The sequence below is a fragment of the Carettochelys insculpta genome, chromosome 16 (assembly GCF_033958435.1).
Source record: "Carettochelys insculpta isolate YL-2023 chromosome 16, ASM3395843v1, whole genome shotgun sequence".
Classification (NCBI taxonomy): Eukaryota; Metazoa; Chordata; order Testudines; family Carettochelyidae; genus Carettochelys; species Carettochelys insculpta.
This window is the reverse complement of record NC_134152.1, coordinates 15,828,558-15,851,305: the sequence shown is the minus strand read 5'-3', so window position 1 is coordinate 15,851,305 and position 22,748 is coordinate 15,828,558. Positions and strand designations below refer to the sequence as shown.

Genomic DNA, 22,748 nt, shown 5'->3' with positions numbered 1-22,748 from the left:
ACTTACACAGGCTGCTCCCCACTGGGAATGGCAAGGAGAAGCTTCTAGCTGCTGACTCAGACATATCTGAGCCAGGGCTGGCAGCGAGGCATCCCTTTACCTACATTGTGAAAGCTCCATGCTGGCACCAATGGGGAAGGGTGCTCTTCTTCACCATCCCAGGCAGCTCCATGCTAGGGCTGGAAAGAAGGGGATCCTCTCCACCCACTGTCTCCACCAGCTTAAGGGCTTGGGGGAAAGATAGGAGTCCCTATGCAAAGATGAATGGGAAGTTGCACAGTGAACATCGGTTGTGACTTGGGACAGCAATGCAGAGTATTTAGATTGTGACCTGGGCCAGTGAGTTGAGATGGGGGAGAGAGTGGGATGCCAGGTGCAGGCACTGGCTGGAAGGCTCTTAATTTAGACAGCTTCCACCCAGCCACCCAGCAGGACCCTTGCGCAGGCTGCCTGCCTACTGTGCCCCAACACACCACTTAAAAGTAGCTGGCTGCTGGGGCCAGTTTGTATTTCTCTGTGCTTCAAGGGGCATGCACCAGGCAGAGATGTGCCTGCTGATCTAGCAGCCTGCTGCTTTGAGCATTTCAGACCACAGCAGGAAGCAAGCCTGCCTGAAGGTCCCACTGGACTGCAGGACACTGGCAGCCTAGAACAGTGGTTCTCAACCTCAGTAACACAGCACACTGAAGAAGTGGGTCTGTCCCACAAAAGCTCATCACCTAATAAATTATTTTGTTAGTCTTTAAAGTGCTACTGGACTGTTTTTTAGTTTTGACAGAACACTTCAGTGAAACAAACAATTCCACAGCACGCCCATTCTTTTTAACTGAATCAATTGCTCATAAAGTCACGTTTACTTACATTTAATATGTTTACAGTCTTATTTGAGGGGTTTGCAACATAGTGGTCCATACAACAAGCTAAACAAGGCTCTAACGCATTAATGTTTCAAATCCACCACAGAAAACACCATCTTAGACAGTGAGCACAACCACGTTTTCAAAATCTGCTCAGCACCATGCTAGGCATGCTGAGCAAACAAATAACCACTGAAAGCAGCTCCCCTTTCCACCAGCCTCTTGGCGCCAGGACATGGCATTTACACCATGTCCCCGCTACAACAGGCTCCCACCCTCCCTCCTTCCCCTGTGCAACAGCAGCGAGTGGGGATGGGCTCCCCGCCAGCATATTTGGGCCAGGAAGCAGCATTTCCCCTCTGCAAAGAGCCACAATGTGGGGGAAACTGAAGAACCCAATGCCAGCTGGTGAGGGGAAACCAGTAAAATTTCACAGCACACTTGGACAGTTCTCAAAGTTTACCAGTGTGCCATGGCACACTGGTTGAAAACCACTGTTGTAGAGGATAACTGTGAGCCAAATCTGGCCCATGGGCCATATTTTGCTGGCCCCTAGTCTGGATATACCACATTTACTGCTTCCACGCTATCAACAAGGCTGGTTAGCCTGTCAAAAAAACCTATGAGGTTGATTTGAGATTTGTTGTTTATAAAACGGTGATGACTTATCACCTTATCTTCCAGATGTATATAAATGGATTCCTTAATTATTGGCTCTATCTTTCCTGGCACAGAAGTTAAGCTGACTGGTCTGTAACTCCCTGGGTTGTTGTAGTTTCTCTTTTTTATATATGGGCACCACATTTGCCCTTTTCAAGTGTTCTGGAAGGCCTCCCATATTCCATGACTTTTCAAAACAGCCAATGGGTCAGGTATCTTCTTAGTCAGCTCTTTGAGTATTCCACGATGCACTCCATCAGGCCCTGAAGACTTGAAGATATCTAACACATCTATATAATTTTTAACTTGTTGTTTACCTATTCTAGCTTCAGAATCTACCCCATTTTCACTGACATTCACTATGTTAGGCTTCCTGTCACCACTACCCGTCTTGATGAAAACTGAAACAAAGAAATAATTAAACACCTCTACCATTTCTACAGTATCTGTTATTGGTTCTCCCTTCCCACTGACTAATGGACGTACCCTGCCCCTTGGTCTTCCCCTAGTTTCTAATGTACTTGTAGAATGTTTTCTTATTATCTGTATATCTCTAGGTAGATTGGGCTCGTTTTGTGCCTTGGTCTGTCTGTCTAATTCTGTTCCTACATACTTGTATTACTTGCTTATATTCATCTTTTTTAATTTGACCTAGTTTCCACTTTTTGTGGGACTCTTTTTTGGTTTTTAGATCATTCTAGATATCCTGGCTAAGCCAGGGTGGTCTCCTGCCATACTGCTTGTCTTTCCTACACACGTGGAATAGATTGCTCTTGTGCTCTTAATAATAACTTTTTTTTAAAAACTGCCAATTGTCTTTAATTGTTTTTCCTTTTGCACTTGTTTCCCATAGATACTTACCTACTAATTCCCTGTGTCTGCCTTCTTGAAATCTCTTATCTTACACTGTTTTTCCTCCTACCACTTCATAAAATCATAAACTCTCATTTCATGATCACTTTCACCCAAGAGCCGTGTCTACACGTGCACGCTACTTCGAAGTAGCGGCACTAACTTCGAAATAGCGCCTGTCACGGCTACACGCGCCGGGCACTATTTCGAAGTTAACTTCGACGTTAGGCGGCGAGACGTCAAAGTCGCTAACCCCATGAGGGGATAGGAATAGCGCCCGAAGTAGGGACCGTGTAGTCGTTGCGCATCCCGCAACTTCGAAATAGCGGGGTCCGCCATGGCGGCCATCAGCTGAGGGGTTGAGAGATGCTCTCTCTCCAGCCCCTGCGGGGCTCTATGGTCACCGTGGGCAGCAGCCCTTAGCCCAGGGCTTCTGGCTGCTGCTGCGGCAGCTGGGGATCCATGCTGCAGGCACAGGGTCTGCAACCAGTTGTCGGCTCTGTGGATCTTGTGTTGTTTAGTGCAACTGTGTCTGGGAGGGGCCCTTTAAGGGAGTGGCTTGCTGTTGAGTCCGCCCTGTGACCCTATCTGCAGCTGTGCCTGGCACCCTTATTTCGATGTGTGCTACTTGGCGTGTAGACGTTCCCTCGCAGTGCCTATTTCGATGTGGTGCTGCTCAACGTCGAAGTTGAACATCGATGTTGCCAGCCCTGGAGGACGTGTAGATGTTACTCATCGAAATAGCCTATTTCAATGTTGCTACATCGAAATAAGCTATTTCGATGTTGGCTTCACGTGTAGATGTAGACAAGGTGCCTTCCACTTTCAAATTCTCAACCAAATTCCTCCTTATTTGTCAAAATCAAATCTAGAACAGACTCTCCCCTTGTAGCATTCTCCATTGTCTGGAATTTAAAAAAAAAAAAAAAAAAAAAAAAAAAGCCCCCAGTACATTCTCAAGAATTGTTGGATAATCTGTGCACTGCTGTGTTATTTTCCAACATATGCCTCAGTAGTTTAAGTCCCCCATCACACCAACTCCTGTGCTTTTTATATACATAATCAACTACCAACACCAATACTAACTGGAGTTTAAAAAACATTCAACTTAGAAATAAAGCATTTTATATCCCCAACTAAGCAATTCACACACCTATCAGTTCTGTAAATAAGGAAACCTAGCTCATAATTTAGGGACATAGGGCAAATGCTTTTATGCATCCTTACCAACTTCAGGAGGGTTGAATGGAATCTCTTTTAAACGTTTTTCCAGTTCTGCAAGGGATGTGTTGTTAATAATTTCCTAGAAACATAAGAAGGTATAGCATGTGAGGGCATCAATGCCAAAAGCCTTTTCCGATATATTGAGAGCATATGAATTAGAGGTAATATTTGGGAGTTACTATGCCCTTTGTTCTCCACACAGCTGTACACAATCCAGTTCCACATACTAACGGCCTGGAATGAATAGTTTGTTCAGATTCATGTTTAAAGTTATAGGCAAGCAATTGGTACAAATACGTTGTTTCCATCAAAACTACTCTGATTCTGAGAGCACTAAATTAAAATCAATATTGAAGCACAGTTTCTGTCTAAAATCTGGCCCCCTGCTGAAAAAAGAACACAACTGCAATTCACAAAAACCAAGATTTACAGCAGCCTTAGGAAAGGTTATGGAATTAGAACCGTGCACCTCTTGTGTGAAAAGGATATAATTGACCAAAAGTATTGGTTCATGAGCTGGTGAGGTGATTTTAAACAGCTATACCAAGCAAAAAAGGAGATATAGTAAGGTGCACTATCACTTAACAGAGTAGGCAAGCAACAGAAGTAGAGTGAACTTATTTACACTGTTACACTGTGTCTGATTAAAGCTAGGAGAATCCTATGCATTAGCTTAATTGACTTGCTTTATCCAATATAATTAAAGTACTCACTGACATTACACGAAGATTTTTAAATTTGAAATAAAAAGACAATCCATTCTATTTTATTATATGGGTCACTAAGTACTTTTTATTTATAATAATCATCATCATCTCTTCACTATACAAAGGCAGAAACAGACAAACTGCTAAAGGTGATAAAAACTGGCAGTAAAAAGAACATAATACCCCCCACATGCACACTTAGCTGCATTATCCTACAACTTCAGCTACTTACAAGACACAATTTGGGGTTTGCATTTAATGCCTATATTTCAAGACAATCACCAGAAACCAAAATGTACACAAAGACCGGGGCACCCTTGCTCACACTGACACTCTATCCAGCATAAAGGTATTTGGTTAGAATACAAAGGGGAAGTACACTACTACTAACTCAAAGTTATAGCAACCAGGGGTGAAAAGCATGATAAACAAATACTGCTATCTTTAAAAAACTACATTAAAAACCTGCCAAATGGTTTTCAACTCAGTGGTCAAGCTCAAACTAATATGCGTTGCACTGACACCCAAAACCGCAATTAGAGCACAAGGAATGCACACAAATTTTAAAACTGTTTCTATCCCCCTACAAAACTCTGAGTACGGTAAAAATCCCAACGCAAATATCACTGAAGTACCTAAGCTAAATACAAAACCAACAGGTGTTATCCAAGTATTAGTTTTAAAGTCACAAAACTCCTCCACCTCTGTTTGGATTCAAACAGTAGTGGACATCAAAAGGCTGAAATACTTGCTACTACACATGTTATTTTATTCAGTAAGACCCTTCCCACCAAAAATACAATGCTAGACAAGTTATTATTGTTCGATATGCACATCTAGAGGCACCTGATTCATCAGGTCGCCATTTACCTTTAGAATTCACTCATGCACTCATTGCCTCAAGAAAAAAAAACAAATTAAATCTTATTTCCCACTGATACTATTTCACATATTCCTTAAACAATGGTGCAAATGTGGTAATTAAAACATATTCATTTACAACTCAATACAGCATTTTACAACATCTAATATGGTTTACTTTGTGTGATGTTTTAAAAAAGTTGATTTTTATTGATTCAGAAAATGGTACATAATCATTACCTGTGTCAAGCTGCAGATGCAACACTAGCATAAAAGGAAAGATAAGAACTAACTCTCTCATGCAAACACAATATAACTTATATTTTATTAAACTAAGTCTTAAATGTTTCATATTTGCAATTGCATCAGTCTCCTGAGTTGGAGGCCAGCAGCTGTCCTTAAAGTCCTGTTTTTTTTTTATTTTCAAGGTTTTTTTTTAAATGTACAGGGTCCTCAAAGCTTCTATGATCAGACCCCACTTTCCCCACTCACGTGCCCATTTTGATTCACAGACTGAAACAGAAATAGGAGCCTTCCTGCTTTTTTAACTCCCAGTTGATTTCTTAGCTTTGAGTGAATACCACCAAATGACGCAAAATTTCTTCCTGTGTCTGCAAAGCAACCTACTGCTGTGAAAAGTTGGCTTGGCAACTGAAGGAACTATTTCAATGTGCCTGGCTATTGATTTCCACCAATTCTGGGTTGTGACTTTGTTCAAAACCTCATCTGTAAACATATACTGATTAAATGGTTCTGATGCAGTTGTGGCATTTATTATGACTGGCATAACTGAGGAGTGATTTTCAGACACCCATGCCATGGTAATCGCATCTTCTTCAGAAATCAAGGCCACATTTAGACTAGAGAGATCTGTTAAACAGAAGTTACCATAGGAAGATATTGTCCGACAAAAAGTTTGTTGACAGATTGCAGCCAGACTGCAAAGTGGATTGAAAAAGCAATCTGCTCTGTTGACAGACAGCAGCCAGACTACCCGGCTGCTCTCTCGAAAGAATGGCCCCCGAAACATAGACAGGGTTGCATGGCCAGCAATCCCTTCCAGGAGCCCCTGCAAGGCATGCCATTAAAGGGCCCTCCTGACACCCATGCTGAGCTTTGCCTACCTCCATGAGGAACAGCACAGCTACCACAGTAGGTCTTCAGCACTTGCTGAGAAGGATACAGCACTTTCCAGCTACCCAGGCTGCCAGAGCAGCCCGAGCGGGCTTGTACTGACTCCACCCAGAGGTGCTTCAGCATCTGCTGAACCTCTTTACACCCATCCTCCTCTTTCTCAGGGATAGCCAGCCTGGCATCACCTTTGAGGAGCACACCATTGCTGCTGTAGGGACCCACTTGCACTCGCTCTCCACCCAGTGCACAGGCATCTCTGGAGGCACCCCACCACTTCTGACAGGTGGGACTAGCTGGTCATGGACCAGCAGTGGCTCCAGAACTTCTGAATGTGGAAAGACACCTCTCTGGAGCTCGGTGCTTGGCTCACTCCCACCCTCCAGAGACAGGACATCCAGCTACAGCACACCATCCCTGTGGAGAAGCGGGTTGCCATCACCCGCTGGAAGCTTACCACCACCAATAGCTACCACTCCACAGGGAAGAAGTTTGGTTTGAGAAAGCCCACCATTGGGACCCTCCTCCTGGAGGCAAGGTACTCTCAGGCTGCAGACCCTGCTGGAGTGGTGTGTCTCCCGCAAGGTGAACAAAATCAGGGGTGCGAGAGGGGCACAGCCCCTGCCGCTGGAGTTGCACCTGGAGACCGGGAGGGCATCAGGGCTTCCCTCTCAGTCTCTGGGGTGTGTGTGTGTGTGTGTGTGTGCGTGGTTCCCTCCCCCTGCAAATCTTGACAGCCGGCAACACAATCCTGCTGTGGAGGGTCATCTATCTGGCAAACGTGGACACAGTCATGGTCAGATTCACTGCCCTGAAGCTCCTCAACTTCTTCCGGGCTATCAACAGGACCAAGATCCCCAGCTGTGACCCAGACTACAGCACGGCAAAGTACATCAACCACAAGGGATATTTCTCCATCATGCTGCAGGCCCTAGTCGACCACCATTGACAGTTCATCCACGTTTACATCAGGTGTTCAGGCCAAACACGGCGCACAGGGTTCCACAACTCCAGCCTGTGCTGGAGGATGGCAGCAGGCACCTTCATGCCCTGCCGGAAGCTGGTGGTCAGGGATGGTCACTTGCCACTCCGCATTGTGGGAGATCCTGTCTAAACCCTCATGCCCTGGCTTATGAAGCCCTCCACTGGGCAGCTGAGCCCAAGCCAAGAACTATTCAATGCCCACCTGAACTGGACCCAGATGCAGGTCGAGCGCGCCTTCGGCCATCTGAAGGCATGCTTCAGGTGCCTGCGCACGTGCCTGGATGTGGGGGAGCATAACGTCCCCCCAGGTTGTGGCAGTGTATTGTGTTCTCCACAACATTGTGGAAGGGAAGAGGGAGACCTTCCTCCTGGGGTGGGAGGTGGATGCCAGCTGCAGTTATGGGCAGCCAAGTGCAGCTCCAATCTGCCAAGCCCACAGGGATGGGCTGCAGATCTGTGAGGCCCTAAGGGATAGCTTCTCCTACAGACCCCAATGACCCTCCCCAGGGCACCCCCAGCAGGGGCCTCAAGCCCACAGCCCTACCCTGTCGCCAACACTACACCTCCCTTTGCCCCCTCACCCTTCACCAACCCCTCCCCAATAAAGAGGTATACAGGGGTGGTGTTCAAATACCTTCTTTACTTAAAACAAAGATAAAATGCATTGCAAACAACCACTGTAATTAAAAAAAATCATAATCACAAAACCAGTAAACTACATATAGTCCAGGGGGGAGGGGGGCATCAGAACTTGCAGCAGAAGGTTTGAGGGGCCTCAGTTAATGCAGAGGGTGGGGAAATTGCAACCCCACGGGATCCTGAGCAGCGTCAGCCTTAGGATTCCCTCCCATCATGAGTTCGAGGTCCCTGTTAGCACTGGGTTGGGCCAGGAACATGGGGAGATATGGAGAAGGTGAGGCTGCAGCAGGATTGGGTTCAAGCAGGAGGACTGGCGGGGGTGGGCATGGCCCTGACCCTCAGCCGCTGCCAAAACTCCAGAAAATCTTGTGGAATGGCTGGTGAGGACAGGGGCTGGACAACATTTCGTCCCAGGGCTAGGACTGTCACTACCAGTCATCTCACAGCCACCATTCCAGGAGGTTAGTTAGCCTCCAGAGGGTGGCAGAGTGGGCCCTCTGAAGGTCGTTGTTTGCCCAGCGACAGCCCCTAAGACCACTGGGGGGTGCCGGCTCACCCTGATGCTGCCTTGAGGCTGACTCACTCTGGTCATAGGGTGGGGCTGTTCACCCTCAAAGGGAGGTACAGCTGGCTCAGACCTCATTCAGTGCAGAGTCCAGCTGTAAAGAAGACAAGGAGAGATGGTGAGTCATTCACGCAACACAGCCCCTAAGGCCTGCCCCCCACTGTGAGCAGCAACCAACACCCCACAGGCCACAGGACAGGGATGTCCTGGGAGCACTGGCATGTGTGGCCTGCAGAACAGGACCTGCCGCACAGGGTCTACATGGTGCCTCGGGTAGCAGGCTGACTGCTCCGTCTGCCCACAAAGGGCTAGCGGCCAAGCAGGACAGTCGTCTGACCATAAAAGGGTCCTGCACGGGTAGTGGGTGAGCTGGGTGCAGCCTGGCCCTTCCCAGGCCCCACTCATGCATGTGCAGCTTGCAGTGCTGTCCACAGGAGCAGGTGCTGACTCTCACCTGCGGGCATACCCACACACTGGGAGCCACACTCCTTGGTGTGCCTGGGGTCAGGCCAGTGCCCATATGGCTGGCCCTTGAACTAATCCAGTCTCTTGTGAGGCTGGCAGCAGGCTGGTACCAGTGTCTGGGGGCTGAGTCCGTGTGGGACACACTATCTTGCACATGGTTCCACATGCTGGGACTGCAGCGTGAGGTCCCTGCCGAGCTGGCTTGGCGACGCTTGCAGCACCATCTGCACCCACCTCCCATGCCCTAGAGTGTGCAACACACAGACTACTTACCAGAAGGACCCTCATACAGCTCTGGGGGTGCCCTGGAGGTGGCCTGGCTGGAAAGGCCCAACTCCAGGGTGATGACGAGGGTGCTCCCACTTGCCTTGGACCCCAGGTCTGCCTCCGGCTCCAGCAGGGGTTGGGTCCCAGGGTGCTGTACCTCCTCCTTAAGCACCAGCTTCTGGGGGAAGGAGGGGCATCCCCAGCAGTGTCAGCAGGGGGCAGGCAGAGGGGACATGTCTGCCCCCAGGAGGTGGTGCAGCTCCATGTAGTAGGGGCAGGTTGTGAGTCTGGCCCCAGATCTCCACCTGGCATCATGGACCCAGTTGTAGCTCTGGTGGAGTTCCTTCACCTTCACCCACACCTGTTCCAAAGTGCACGTGGGGTGGCCCTGTGCCACAAGGGCAGTGGCCAGCTAGGCATACATGGGGGCATTCCTCTGCTTGGCTTTGTGGTGAAGAAGGGTTTGTTCCTCACTCCACATGTCCAGAAAGTCCTGGACCTCAGCCCCGGTCAACCTTTTAGATGCCTGGAGTGAGTCCTGTGACCTCTCAGGCGGCTCCCTGCAAAGGCCAGGATGATCGCTAGAGGCCTGGCTTCCTGCCATCTCTGCCAGCTGTATGAATGACTGGAGGCAGGGAGCATAGAACACTGTTTGCTGTGGACAGGGCATCCCCCTGGGTACATGCACCGCTCCCTGGAGGCCTTTTCTGTCAAGGCCTTCTGTCGACAGATCTCCGTCAAGAGAGGAGATCTGCCTCGTGGGGAATGGCAGAATGCTGTCAAAAAACTGCCGAGTTCTGTCAATTTACAGCTGACAGACTGCATTTGGAATCTGGACACTCCATGGGTTTTGTTGACTAAAGGCCAGTTTTGTCGACAAAGTCCTCTTGTGTAGACATAACATTTATGTCTAGGGTCAAGAATGCTCAGAAGAGAATGAAATGGAATTAGTGCTTGATTCATTTTTTTTATTGCATTCAGTTTAACTTTTGGTGAGGTAGTTTCTTTTGTCAATGTCTCGAAGTGCCTTCCAAATTTTGACAGCATCAGCAATGCAGCAGCAATATCTGTGAAGTTTAAAGTTATGGATAAAGGCTTCAGTATATGGAGCGTATCCTCTATACTCCTCTTTAATCCAATATTACATACTTCACTCACATCTATTTTATCACAAAGTTTTATGAGACTAGCCCAGTTCTTAATACACTCTTAAAAACAATCAACCACATAATTCCATCGAACATCTTGAGGGAAATTAGTTTGCAGCTTCCTGCTCTCTTCAGTGAAGCCAATGTAAAATGTTTTTTACAGAAGTATTTTGCAACAACAAGAACATTTTACGCCTGGAGAAGACAAACAAGTCTAAAAGATGCAACAAATGATGATGCAGCCATATGTTATTAAGTAGCATCCTTTCATTTCTTCTTCCAAGTATCTTCTCATCTTTGCCATGTTTGTAGCAATGCCTGTGACAAAACAGCAACTGTGACATTTGAATGTTTGTTCACAGTTTATTACAGCTTTCACTGCCACTTCTTTTTAAATTTTCTGTGTGGGCATTTTCGAATGTATCTATTGTTTCTGAAAGATAAGCAACCCCATCTTCTGTCGTCACACAGGCACGTATTACTGGATCATTGTGTAAATTCCTGCAATCATCAAGGCTTAAACTGGCAAATTTACCCTCAATATTTTTTGCACACTATTTAAGTTTCTTCTCATGCACTGTATATAGCAACCCTCTACCAATGTGGATACACTGCAGCCTGGTTTTAAGGACACAAACACGTTAATGAAGTGTTTACTGTTAGTGTGAAAAAAAGAATCTGTAGCATAAATGAACTTTTCAAGACCTTTTCATCTATGATGTCTTGTTGATATTTACTGGTCCTTACTACAAACACATCCATGGTGGCAGTTTTACTAGATGATTGAAATCTTCTGCCTGCTATTGATACTTGGTTCTCTGAAATATGTTTAATTGAAGCCCTGTGGTTTAAAGTACCAATGGGCGACTCAAGTTGCTGCAGATAGACAAAGTCTCTTATACTTAAAATGGGATCCTGAAGCAAAAATCAAAAATGATTTTGCATAGTCATTCTTCTTGCTATTCTTCAGTTAATCATTTCCATTTTTTCCAAAAAGAATGCAGAACTGATTCCAAATTACCAAAAAATCACACAACAATCACCACCCTAAGAATGAATGCACTTAATTCTGGCGTAAGTCTGACTGAACTCAGAGGCACTTTTTTCTCAAAAAGAGAGAGATATAAGATCGCGTTCCCATGGATTATGCCGAAGTAAAATAGTGAACAGACTTATAGCATCATTATTACTGTCTGTGTCAATGATACCCAAAATAAGTGGCATGTATTATATAATGTAAAATAAAAAAAAAAAATTGTACCAAGCGGCAACTGACAACTCTACATTTCTTTTGCTACAGCTTCCTGTAAGTTATACTTGGGTAATAGATTTTAGAAACCTAGCTAACTAATTTAAAAAGCCAAAAGGATTAGCTAAGCTAAACTTTGCTTTGTAGCCACATCCAACACATGAAACAACCTGGGAGTTTACATGTCAAATCACACTTATACTAAAAGGCAGAGAGTCTTGGAGAATGATGTATTGCTAGGTGAATTATTTAAGTTACTAATCAGTTGTGGCTTATATATGAAGAACAGTGAACATCTTCATCCACTACATTTTCTCCCAACAGCAGTTTTTCTTACAATATTTTATTCTTGCAACTAGACTCTCTAGATCTCCTCCTTACACTGCTTATATTGGACATGCTTTCCTTTTTAATCAGAAAAAAATTTCCACAAAATATTCCTCGATATTCTCGTACATCCAGAAGTCATGACAAGTTTTCTGTGGCAAAATTGTGGGGAATATAGGAAGCCATGTGTGTACTGAATAATGCCCTCCCTGTTTCTCTTCTGTCCCCTCAACTGTTCCTTTATACTCTGCATCTGTCTTTTCCCATACATTGTCTCTCTGCCTTAAAAAAAAAAAAAAAAAAACAGACTAACTGCACTCAATTATGGAGTAAGCCCCACTGAACTCACAGACACTTCTGTTTCCTGAGAAAAGAAATAAGGGATGGAGTTCCCTTGGGAAAGCTGAGTTATGCTAAACTAAAATAGTGAATAGACTTATAGCATCATTATTATGGCCTGTGCCCATGCTTAGCTCACCTCCGCTACCAAATAAACACAGAACAAGAAGAATCCTATCTACCTCTATCTGTCTTTGCACACGACTACCATCTGCTGAGAAACTGAATGCCCAGAAAAGAAGAGCTGTTAGGCTCAACGGACTAGAGCAGAGCCAGGCAAAGTATGGCCCAGAGGCTGGATCTGGCCTCCCAAACCACTGGATCCAGGCTGTCGACACAGCAAAGAGCTCCAGGCAGACTCCCTGGCTGCAGCCCTGCCAGACACACAGGTTGCTCAGAAAAGTGGCTGTGGGGGCCTGTTTGTCTTTGAAAAGCTGCGAGCCCAGTGGAGGGAAGAAAAGGTTCATGTTGCCCCCACCCCCAGCACAATCCCATTGGCTGTTTTCTAGCCAAAGGGAAGCTCCTGTCTGAAGTACAGGCAGCATGAGAAGCACCCTACCCCCGCCCTCAGACTTGTGGCTATTCACAGAGCTCATAGTCCCTGCTACTGCCAGGCATGCAAAAAGTCGAAGAAACCTGCTGGGCTGATGGCCAAGAATCGTCAGGTAAGTCTCCCAGCCAGAGCCTGCCTTTGGCACCCCAGAACCTCCTTTTCCACAACCCTCTGCCTTCCGACCCCACATAAACCAAACCCTCTGGCCCTCTCCTGCACCAGGATTCCCTATAAGATGAACGCTTGAGCAGCTGCCCAGGAGAAATTCAGGTGCCACACAGATGATTAGCAGAGAGCCCATAGCTACAAGGGTGGGCAGCATGCATTTCTATTGGTGGTGCACATCCATACATGCCATTCTGCACATAAAATTTATTCAACCCATGGATGAAAAGAATCAGTGGGAACACTGTCCTGCATCCGTACTCCCTGCCAGACCCTGAACCCCAATCGCCTGCCCCTGGTTACAACCTGTCCTGTTCTTGGTCACAGCCCAAACCCCTGGACCCTATTCAGCTGCCCTCCATCACAGCCCAAACCTCTGCATCTCATCCTACACCCCAGACCCTTGTCCCAGGTCACAGCCCAAACCCCTGAACTAAAGTCCTCTGCCCCTGGTCACAAACAACCTACTGTAACTAATCTCCCTCCTAGAAAACACCCCCACCCCCGACTCCAAGATCCCTTATACAGACAACCTCCATCCCTGATCCCATTATCATCATGGAAGAGTGCAACCCTTGACCACTTTTCACACTCTTGGGGTGCGTCCACATGAAGAACTAACTTTGCAGTTAGGCACTGCATCAAAGTAGTCAGCAGAGAGTCTACACACATTTTTTCCCCCCTTACTTTGAAGTCAACTTCGAAGTAGGAAGCCCAACTTTGAAGTCCTTACTCCATTCCCGAGAAATAGAGTAGTGCCCCACTTCAAAGTTTAACTTTGAAGTAAGGTGTATGTAGATGCTCAACTTCGAAGTAAGCAACTTTGAAGTTATTTTTGTAGTGTGCACACAACCTTGGAGTGGCTCCCCATCAAAAATTAGTGCCCACTACTGGGCTCATTTTCACGAGTCTCTAAGTACATGTTTCACATGTTTATGAAAGGATTTAATTGTAATGTGTATTTTAAATGAGGAAAAAATTAGAATTTTATTGATTTTTAAAAAATTAAATAAATTATTTTTATCCACCCTGCTCCTGGGCCATATAGTAAAGCTTTTCAGATCAGCAGACCAGGCACCATTCTTCTTATTTGTATGTGATCTTTAGAAAACATTTTTAATTTCACTTAGAGACTGCTCCCAGTATCCAAGGAATGTATGTTTGTCACAGAATAATATAAGCAAATATGTTGAATAGTAACAGAGAGTAAGCCGTGCTAGTCTATACACTATCAAAACAAAAAGCAGTCAAGTAGCACTTTAAAAACTAGCAAAATAGTTTATTAGGTGAGCTTTCGTGGGACAGACCCACTTCTTCAGACCATAGCCAGACCAGAACAGACTCAATATTTAAGAACTGTTTTTGGTTCTCTCTGTCTTAAATATTGAGTCTGTTCTGGTCTGGCTATGGTCTGAAGAAGTGGGTCTGTCCCACGAAAGCTCACCTAATGAACTATTTTGCTAGTCTTTAAAGTGCTACTTGACTGCTTTTTGTTTTGATAAGCAAATATAAGTGACATCTTCTTCCAGTTCAAAACTTCTAAAAGTTAAAGTTGGATAATCTGTAGAACAGCAGGTCTTCATTCTGCAGATGAGCAAGCAACCTCATGAATGTGAGAAGAGGTGCAGAAGAGAATGACAATCCAGCAACATTTATTCACAAAGCAAAACCATTCTTCCACCCTTACTAAATTAGAATCACATCCGAAGTAATATAAACATACTCTTCATATTTAGACAACATCAAGTTAGTAAATAACATATACAGAAATTAAGATTTGCAGCCCACTTAGAACAGAACAAAAATATAGCTAACTGTCCATATCTCTTTTTTAAAAGTACTTATTCATAATTATGTATTAGATCATTTTTTTCCTTTCATGTCCCTCTGTTCTGCTACAAACCACGTGCACTGCAAAAGTGTGTGTGCCTGGAAAGTTAACAGACTACCTTTAGGGTGTCATACAACTATTGTTCAACTTCGGCAACATATTGAATTGTTATCCAAATGTGCATATATACACAACACATACCAGAAGGGTTAGCTTGCCTATTTTTTACATAGCTAAATTAGGTAAATTAATTATTATAACTATACCTAAAAATTCTGTTTTACTATACCTATAGAATATGGCTATGAAACAACTTATATTCAAACCAGTAGCTACCAGAAAATAAAAAACTGAGATACAATACAACATCAAATTGAACTCTAAAAAATACTCAAATCAATTGACATTTTTAAAAAAAAGTCTCGTTAAAATTATCTTTGAAAAATTAAATGAGTCTAAACAAAAATGATGCATATGGACCCCAAAAATTCAGAGTTCTAGACAGTTAAAAAAGAAGTTGATTGAAAGTGCTGCAGAAATGCAGCTCCCAGAGTTCAAGGACAATCATGATAACCACAATAATCCACATGACATTTTCTTGTGTTAACTCACAACAGAAATCCTAGATTACTTTGGAAGAGATAATCAAGAATTTTATATTTGTCCAGGACCCAAGGCAAAGTGTTCAAAACCAGCCATTTAGCAGAGTTTTTAACATGTATGAATGGACTTTAAAATGTACTGTGTTATTTCAAAGCTCCATTACTCTTAAAAGGGTTAGAGGAGAAAGTTTTTACAAAAGATCAAACCATCCTACTACAGAGCTGGCATTTATAAATGAAACATTCGATAATCTTCTGTCCTACAGCAAAACTTGTATTTCAGTTCTCCCTTAACACACAGAAAAAGATTTAACTAGTTATTTATATTTGTTAGTTACCTTAAAAGGTTGTGTATTTGCCATCAGTTTAGTGTCCAATAGTCTAAAAATGAAATTAAGAAGTAAGAATAAGATGTTTTGCTTTTATGAACAGCTTTGTTCCCTCTCCTCCTCCACCACTCAAGGACATTTTGTTTTATTCAGCGGTGAACAATAACATTAAGATGCTGAAAGTCAGTAACACAGATGTTCTGGGAGCATTAGAACTGAGCTCTATTCACTAGAAAATGTCAACAGACTAACCTGATAAAAGGGTGAAGCTAGTAACATTAGTAGCAAATGAACATTGGTCTCAGTTCAACTAGGCTTTACAACAGTAATTTTCATACAAATCAGAAACAGCTTGTAAAAGCTTCTCTTCTGGCTAAGAAGCATTCTGACAAGAATATTAGTAGGCATCCTTCAGTCTACATAGACTATGGATCGACAAGAGTAAGGCATGAATTAAAATGCAGACAGGAAGATTATTTTTAAGTTAAATTGTTCTGTCCCTGAAAATTGTGATTCAAGTCATAACCAAAACATTAGGCTTACATTAACTATAAAGACAGCTGGAATTTAACCATTGACATCAGTGAAAAAACTACTCAATTATAATTTGAAAATGCGCCTACCTGGGAAAGACACATGCCGCTAACTCCTTAAACTCATTTAGGTCCTAAAATTGAAAACAATGTTTTGTTACTGTCAAATCTGGCCAGCATAAAATTCATAAGGTAATCTACTATCCTGAAACACATACCGATCCAGAGATTCCACCCTGTTAATCCACTAAGATTTCTAAAGTATTTAGATGACCTCCAGTTAGTACATAACATATGCAGAAGTTAAGACTTGTGGTCCACTTAGAATAGGACAAATAAATAGCTAATTGCCTGTATTTCTTTAAAAAGTGACTTGACTTCAATCCATATTATTTGTAACTATGAATTAAAAATCAATTTTCCCTTTAGTTCCCCTCTGTTCTGCTACAGACCCCTTGTACTGCAAGGGTATATGTGCCTAGAAAGTTCAAAGGCTACCTATAAAGCATCAGTCCGACAAATATTGTTCTATTTGTGCAACATATTGAATTGTTATCCTAGTGTGCATAGACACACACACAAGAAGGATTAGTTTGCCTATTCTGCGTATATAAAAAGGGTTGATGTTGATGAAAACAGGCAATCCAAGATGATCCAGTAGCTGTATTCCATTTAATACAGAAGTGTACTTGTTTACACTATTTTAATGCCTGCCAAAATTCAATTTTTAAAGGCTTATAACCTTTGAATTTTTCATTGCTTTTTCACCTAAACCTTCTGCCACCCATCTGCAGTAGTTAGCCCTGCAAAGGTAACTGAAAAGACTGCTTCAGAAGATAGGCACAACCTTTTAATACAAAGTTTGGTATAACCCATACCCTTTCCAGGAGAACCAAATGCTTTTCCCATATTATCATACTAATAACAATAATTCCATCTGATATTAAAACCAATCATCTATAGAAAACTGAAGAATTTGATAACTATTTTATAGTAATTAATTAAATGTTTGTTTTCAGGAGATATTTTACTAATTAAATGCTTGTTAAGTCACAGGCCATTTTTAGAAGGGGTTTGTATGTCAACTCATTCTCATCAACATCAACCTTTTGTGCCAACGAAGCAAATGAACAGATGGTCACCTATGGAAGGCTAAGAAAACCCATCCTCTGTATTCACACAGAAATGGCAGTGAATGTGTTAGGAGAGGTGACCAGGCCATGCTCTGTAGAAGAGATGAGTACCAGAGTATGTCCAATGAGGAGGCGAAGAGTCGTCACTGCAATGTTCAGACCAGTAAGGGCTTCTGTCACCACCTGTCTTGCAGCCACAGGCTGCCTTCATGCTTTGTTCCTATGGCTCAGAGCCCCAAACACCAGCATACAGCTCCATCAACTTACAAAGATGGAGCAACAATCACAGCTCAGACTTCCAAGGAGAAAATGGGAATCTCAATCTACAGGCAGTAGACCATGTTGTTGTACAAAAATATGTTGAGTAAGGTCTTTTATGAAAGCCTGTAATGCTCTGAACTTGATGTTCTTCAGATATGTATACAGGTTGTTTACAAATATATGTACGTAGAATACGATGCTCGTGACCTATACTACAATTTCAAATACAGCTTACATCAGGCAACTCACCATCCATGGTACAATCCAGGAAAAGACAAATAATGGTTTAACAGTTATGGTTACTGGGAAGACACAGCCACCCCAATTACCCAGTACCAGGGGAAGTTTCCATGTCTGACAAACAATGAATTACCAAAGCCAAGAGGGAAAAAGCCTGCAAGCCCTATTAAAAGGGAAGGGTACAAGCTGAAGTAAAAAGAACTGAACACAGGTACAGTCTCAACAACAGAAGGGATGGGGTGGAGGGTGCTGAGAATACAGGATCTTATCCCTTAAAGCTGGGGGGCAAGATGGGAAACTGTTGAAAGGCAACAGTCAAGTTGTATTAGGAAAGGAATGCATCTAATACAGAACTGTAGATAATGGAGTTACATCTTTATTTTATTATTCTGCAATAATTCATTTGATTTTTGCTTGTTATTTCATTTTTGAATTTGTGATTTTATTAAATACTACTTGTTTATTTTTATCCCACTGCGCAAACTGTGTGGAACGCATCTGCTAAAAACAGGCTGATAACTGAAGGCTGCTTTCACACCTTTCAGGGTGACAAACTAGAGGGAATAAATCCCTGCATAGGGTGCTGAGAACCTGGGTTAGGCAAATCTGGGGAGGCTCAGGACAAGAAAGGGCTGTTGGAGTCACCCTATAAGGAGAAATAAAATTATGGAATCCAGGCTGAGACTTTGTTCGTTGCCTGGCTCCTAGTTAGGGTGATCATCCATCCCGAACTGGGTGAGACGATCCCATATCTGGGACACCAAAAAGGCATCCCAACTTTTTTTGTCCTGTATTTGCTCCCCCATTACCCCAACAGTCTTGGGGAGCAGGGGCAGCTCAGCTGGCGCTTCCCCAGGGCTCCTGGCACTTCCCCAGGGCTCCCAAGAAGCGCCAGCAGCTGCCACTTCCTTCCTAGCTCCCTCTGGCTTGGATGAGCCGCCCTTCCCCCACATATCTCCCTGTCCCATATTTGGGACAGGGAGATATGGTCACCTTACTCCTAGTGTTAAGGTTCTAAACCATGGGTGTCCAACCTTTTGGCTTGCCTGGGCCGCACTGAGTGAAGAGGAATTGTCTTGAGCCGCATATAAAATATATAATATAGTTAATGTATATAAATCACATAATAATGTTAAAAGTTTACGATCTTGTGGGGCCGCATTACTAGATGTCCAGGGCCGCATGCGGCCCGCGGGCTGGACACGCCTGTTCTAATCCATGGCAGTGTAGCATTAAGACACCCAAAATTACCAGGGCAGTTATTCTGCATAATCCCCAGAACCGTAGTCTTTACTGTTCCCAAGGCCTGCAAATCCCCACCACCACAAGTCACAATTAACTCTGCCTTTCTCTAATCAGGTACAAAACTGCTTCCAGAAGAGAAGATAAAGATTACCATCAACTGCATTACAGCATTGCAACTCATGATCACTGAAGACAATTCTCATTTTTGCAATTACACTCTTTTTCATACTCATTATAAAAGCTCCGTAAGAAACTGACATTTCCAGTTAGCTTTCTTACACTGTAAATACCTAGTGATATGGGATTATCTAGGCTAAAGAGGGTGAATATAACATACCTTTACTCAGACTAAGTTTCCAATTACAGTCACTTCATAAAGTGTAGTTTTATGCTCATGTCTCTACATTAAAACAACAATAAGAAAGGCCACGTGGTAGAAATTTTCTTGCTTTCAGGACAAGTGGTTGAGGCATACAGTTAGAGATGCTATAGTACATAAAGTCACATACTAAAGCCAATTTCTATATGCACTCAACTTATGAGTTTCAACAACATGCATTTAATACAGGATGATCCTCTCTAGTCCAGCATCATTAGGACCTGACCTGTGCCAAACCAGAGAATTTGCTGAACCACAGGAAGTCAATACTGTCTAGCAATATTACCAACATTTCCACTGGTTACTGGGCTCTTAGAAGATATTGAGGGATAAATTTGAGCTAAGCAACAGTGGAAAACACTGAGAGCCTGGATGTGTGCCTGTAAACTAAGTTTAGAGGAATGTGGGAAACTTGGCCCCACCCATGATAAATGGACATCTGGCTAACTACAAATGTTTCCAGGACCAGAGAGTGCCAGATGAGAGAGGTTCAACCTGTATTCTAAATCCTCAACATTTTAACTGCTGCTCCATATTGAGCAGATGTTTAAAGAGAACTACCCACGATGATTCCAAGGTCTTTCCCCTGAATGGTAACAGCTACATTAAACCATCGTTTTGTATGTATAGCTGGGATTATATTTACTAATGGCCATTATTTTGCAGTTATCAACACTGCATTTCATCTGCCATTTTGTTGCCCAATCACGCAATTTTGTGAAGTCCCTTTATAAAACTTTACAGCTTTTGACTTAACCATCTAGAATATTTTAGTATAAATGCAAATTTTGCCACCTCAGTACTCATCCTTTTTTTCAGCTCACTTATGACTATACTCAACAGCTCTTGTCCCACTACAGATTGTTGGAAGACTCCATTACTCTCCCATATGAAATGTGATCATTTATTCCTACCTTTTTTCCTATCTTTTTACTACTTACTGATAAACGACAGAATCTATTCACTTACTCTATGACTGCTTACTTTGCTTAAGTCTTTGATGAGGGACCTTGTCAAAGGTTTTCTAAAGTCCAAACACACTAGATCCTTGTTCATGTGTCCAATTTTATATAGACAGTCCTGATATTCTGGGACTTCTCATACATACTCCTATTACTCCCACTTGCAGCCCAGATTTTCACACTTGCTACTTGGTCATCCTAGTTGGCCCCCTCAAAGAATTCAAATAGATGACCGATGCAGGATTTCCCCTTACTAAAAGCCGTGTTGGCTCTTCAACATAGTGTTCATATATGTATCTGATCATTCTAAGCTTTATTATAGTTTCAGCCAATCTGCACAGTACTGAAGTTAGGCTTACAGCACACAGCTATCTAACAGCATTTAAAAGATTCTATTTTAGTTTGTTCAACTCCCCCTAATAATCTTTCATGCACGATAGATTTCAGATTAATAATTTCAAATTTCAGGACGTATTTATAAATATCTGAAGACTGACAAGGCCACTTACTTCAGGAAGAGGGCAGTAAAACTGGTGGATAGTGTGCATGACATCCAGTAGCATGTTGTGTCCAACAACAATTTTGCCCTAAAGAAAAAGCCCATTATGTGTGTGAATGACTTTTCAAACTACTATATACAAAATAGGTTACAGAAAAAGATCTGATGCAGTTTCACTCAATTTTAAATTCATGTCATTTTAACTTCATCTGACATACGGAATCACACTCATGGTGTCAAGTATCTGACGCTTATTTGTACAGCGGAAGTGCCCATAAGGGGCAGGGGGGTATTGTGGCAGGCTCTGTTCAAACATGACGACTCCTGTTCTGGAGACCATGGCAAAACCATTTAAAAACCTGTTTTGGGAATGTAGGTGGACAGTAGTTAGAGCCTACTGAATGTTTTCCTTCAGTGGCTAATGCTTTTTAAGATGCTGTTACAGCCAAAACAAGAGCTACAGTAAACTCTTTCATATCTGGCAACCCCGTGACTGGGAGGTTACTGGATATTCAAATTTGCCACTTAATAGAGAGGCAGCTCGGGATCCCCAGCAGGAGACCCTGCCAGCCCCACAGCTGGGAGCTGGCTGGGGCGTGGACCCCTCCCCCTAGCAACTCCTGACCTGGGGAGCCAGCCATGGCACTGGTCTTGGGGAGCTCCCAAAGCCCTAGTGCTGGGGGAACTCCCCCAGGGTGTGGAGGTCTGCCAGGAGGCCTGGTGCTAGGAGCCAGCTGGTGTGGGGGAATGCCAACAGCCAGCTGGCACAGGGCTGGGAGCCAGTAGCTAGAGCTGGGGGAACATGTGGCCTGGGGCATGAAGGAACGCTGGCAGCCAGGGCTGAGAGCTAGCCAGCCAGGCCTGGGTACCAGCTGGCCCAAGGGAATGCTGGGGCACATGGCTCTGTCGGAGGGCCTGAAGCTGGGAGCTGGCCAGGGTGGGGGAAGCCAGCAGCCCTGAGGCACAGGGAACTCCGCCGGTGAGAGAGCTCCACCAACAGGGCCAGGGTAACCCAAGAAGCCCAGGGGCTGGGGGCAGCCTCAGCCATGAGAGTCTAGCACAGAGCCAGCAGGAGATGCTGTCAGTTAATTGAGAGTTTGAGTAGAATCAATGCCAGATAAGGAGTTTACTGTACATCCTTTTTGAAATAAATCAACCATCATAACAAATTGGCATTACCACTTAATGAAAAGTATAGCAAAACCTACTATTATTAAAAGTCATTTAAAAAGCAGAATACATTAAATAAGGGGTAGTCTTCAGGTTGACTGAAGGCCAAATCCAGATTGCCAAATGCTTTTGAACTTACTCTGAAATCTTTATTATCCTTTTTTTTTTTTTTTTTTTTAATTATTTATTTCTCTGGAGCCTGGATGTTGACTGTACTTTGACCAAAATATGACATCATGCGCACGAAGCCTGCATGCTCCAAGATGGTGACCCAACATGCTGCTGGTTTGGACACTGTGTTTCCTGACAGAGACCAGCAGCTCCATAAATATGCACTTTATATCAAAGGTTATGAAATCTTGTATCTGTGCAGGCTCTAATGATACATACATCTATGTCTTCTGTCACTTTTATTTGCTTATTGGTACGATTTAATAGCAAAGGACTTTACATTCTATGTGAACTATCTGCTTACCCAAAACATTTCATCCAGTTTTCTGGGATCTAAAAAATTCAGTTTGACTCCAGATTTCATCACTGAGGTTTCCTTTACTTGGCACATAGCACGACT

The 22,748-nt window shown here is 43.6% G+C and overlaps 1 protein-coding gene across 3 annotated transcripts in view; it reads right to left on the bottom strand.

Moving 5' to 3' along the window:
• PARN (poly(A)-specific ribonuclease) overlaps positions 1-22,748 on the bottom strand; it is a 186,779-nt gene that overhangs the window by 125,558 nt on the left and 38,473 nt on the right. For 2 of the 3 annotated variants that reach the window (XM_075010325.1, XM_075010327.1), the window contains exons 13-16: positions 21,018-21,095; positions 16,379-16,422; positions 15,765-15,807; positions 3,597-3,672 (exon numbers count right to left, since the gene is read on the bottom strand). In XM_075010325.1, coding sequence (XP_074866426.1) covers positions 3,597-3,672; positions 15,765-15,807; positions 16,379-16,422; positions 21,018-21,095 — 241 coding nt within the window. The remainder of the gene's footprint in view (positions 1-3,596; positions 3,673-15,764; positions 15,808-16,378; positions 16,423-21,017; positions 21,096-22,748) is intronic. The other variant, XM_075010326.1, reaches the window with a different exon arrangement.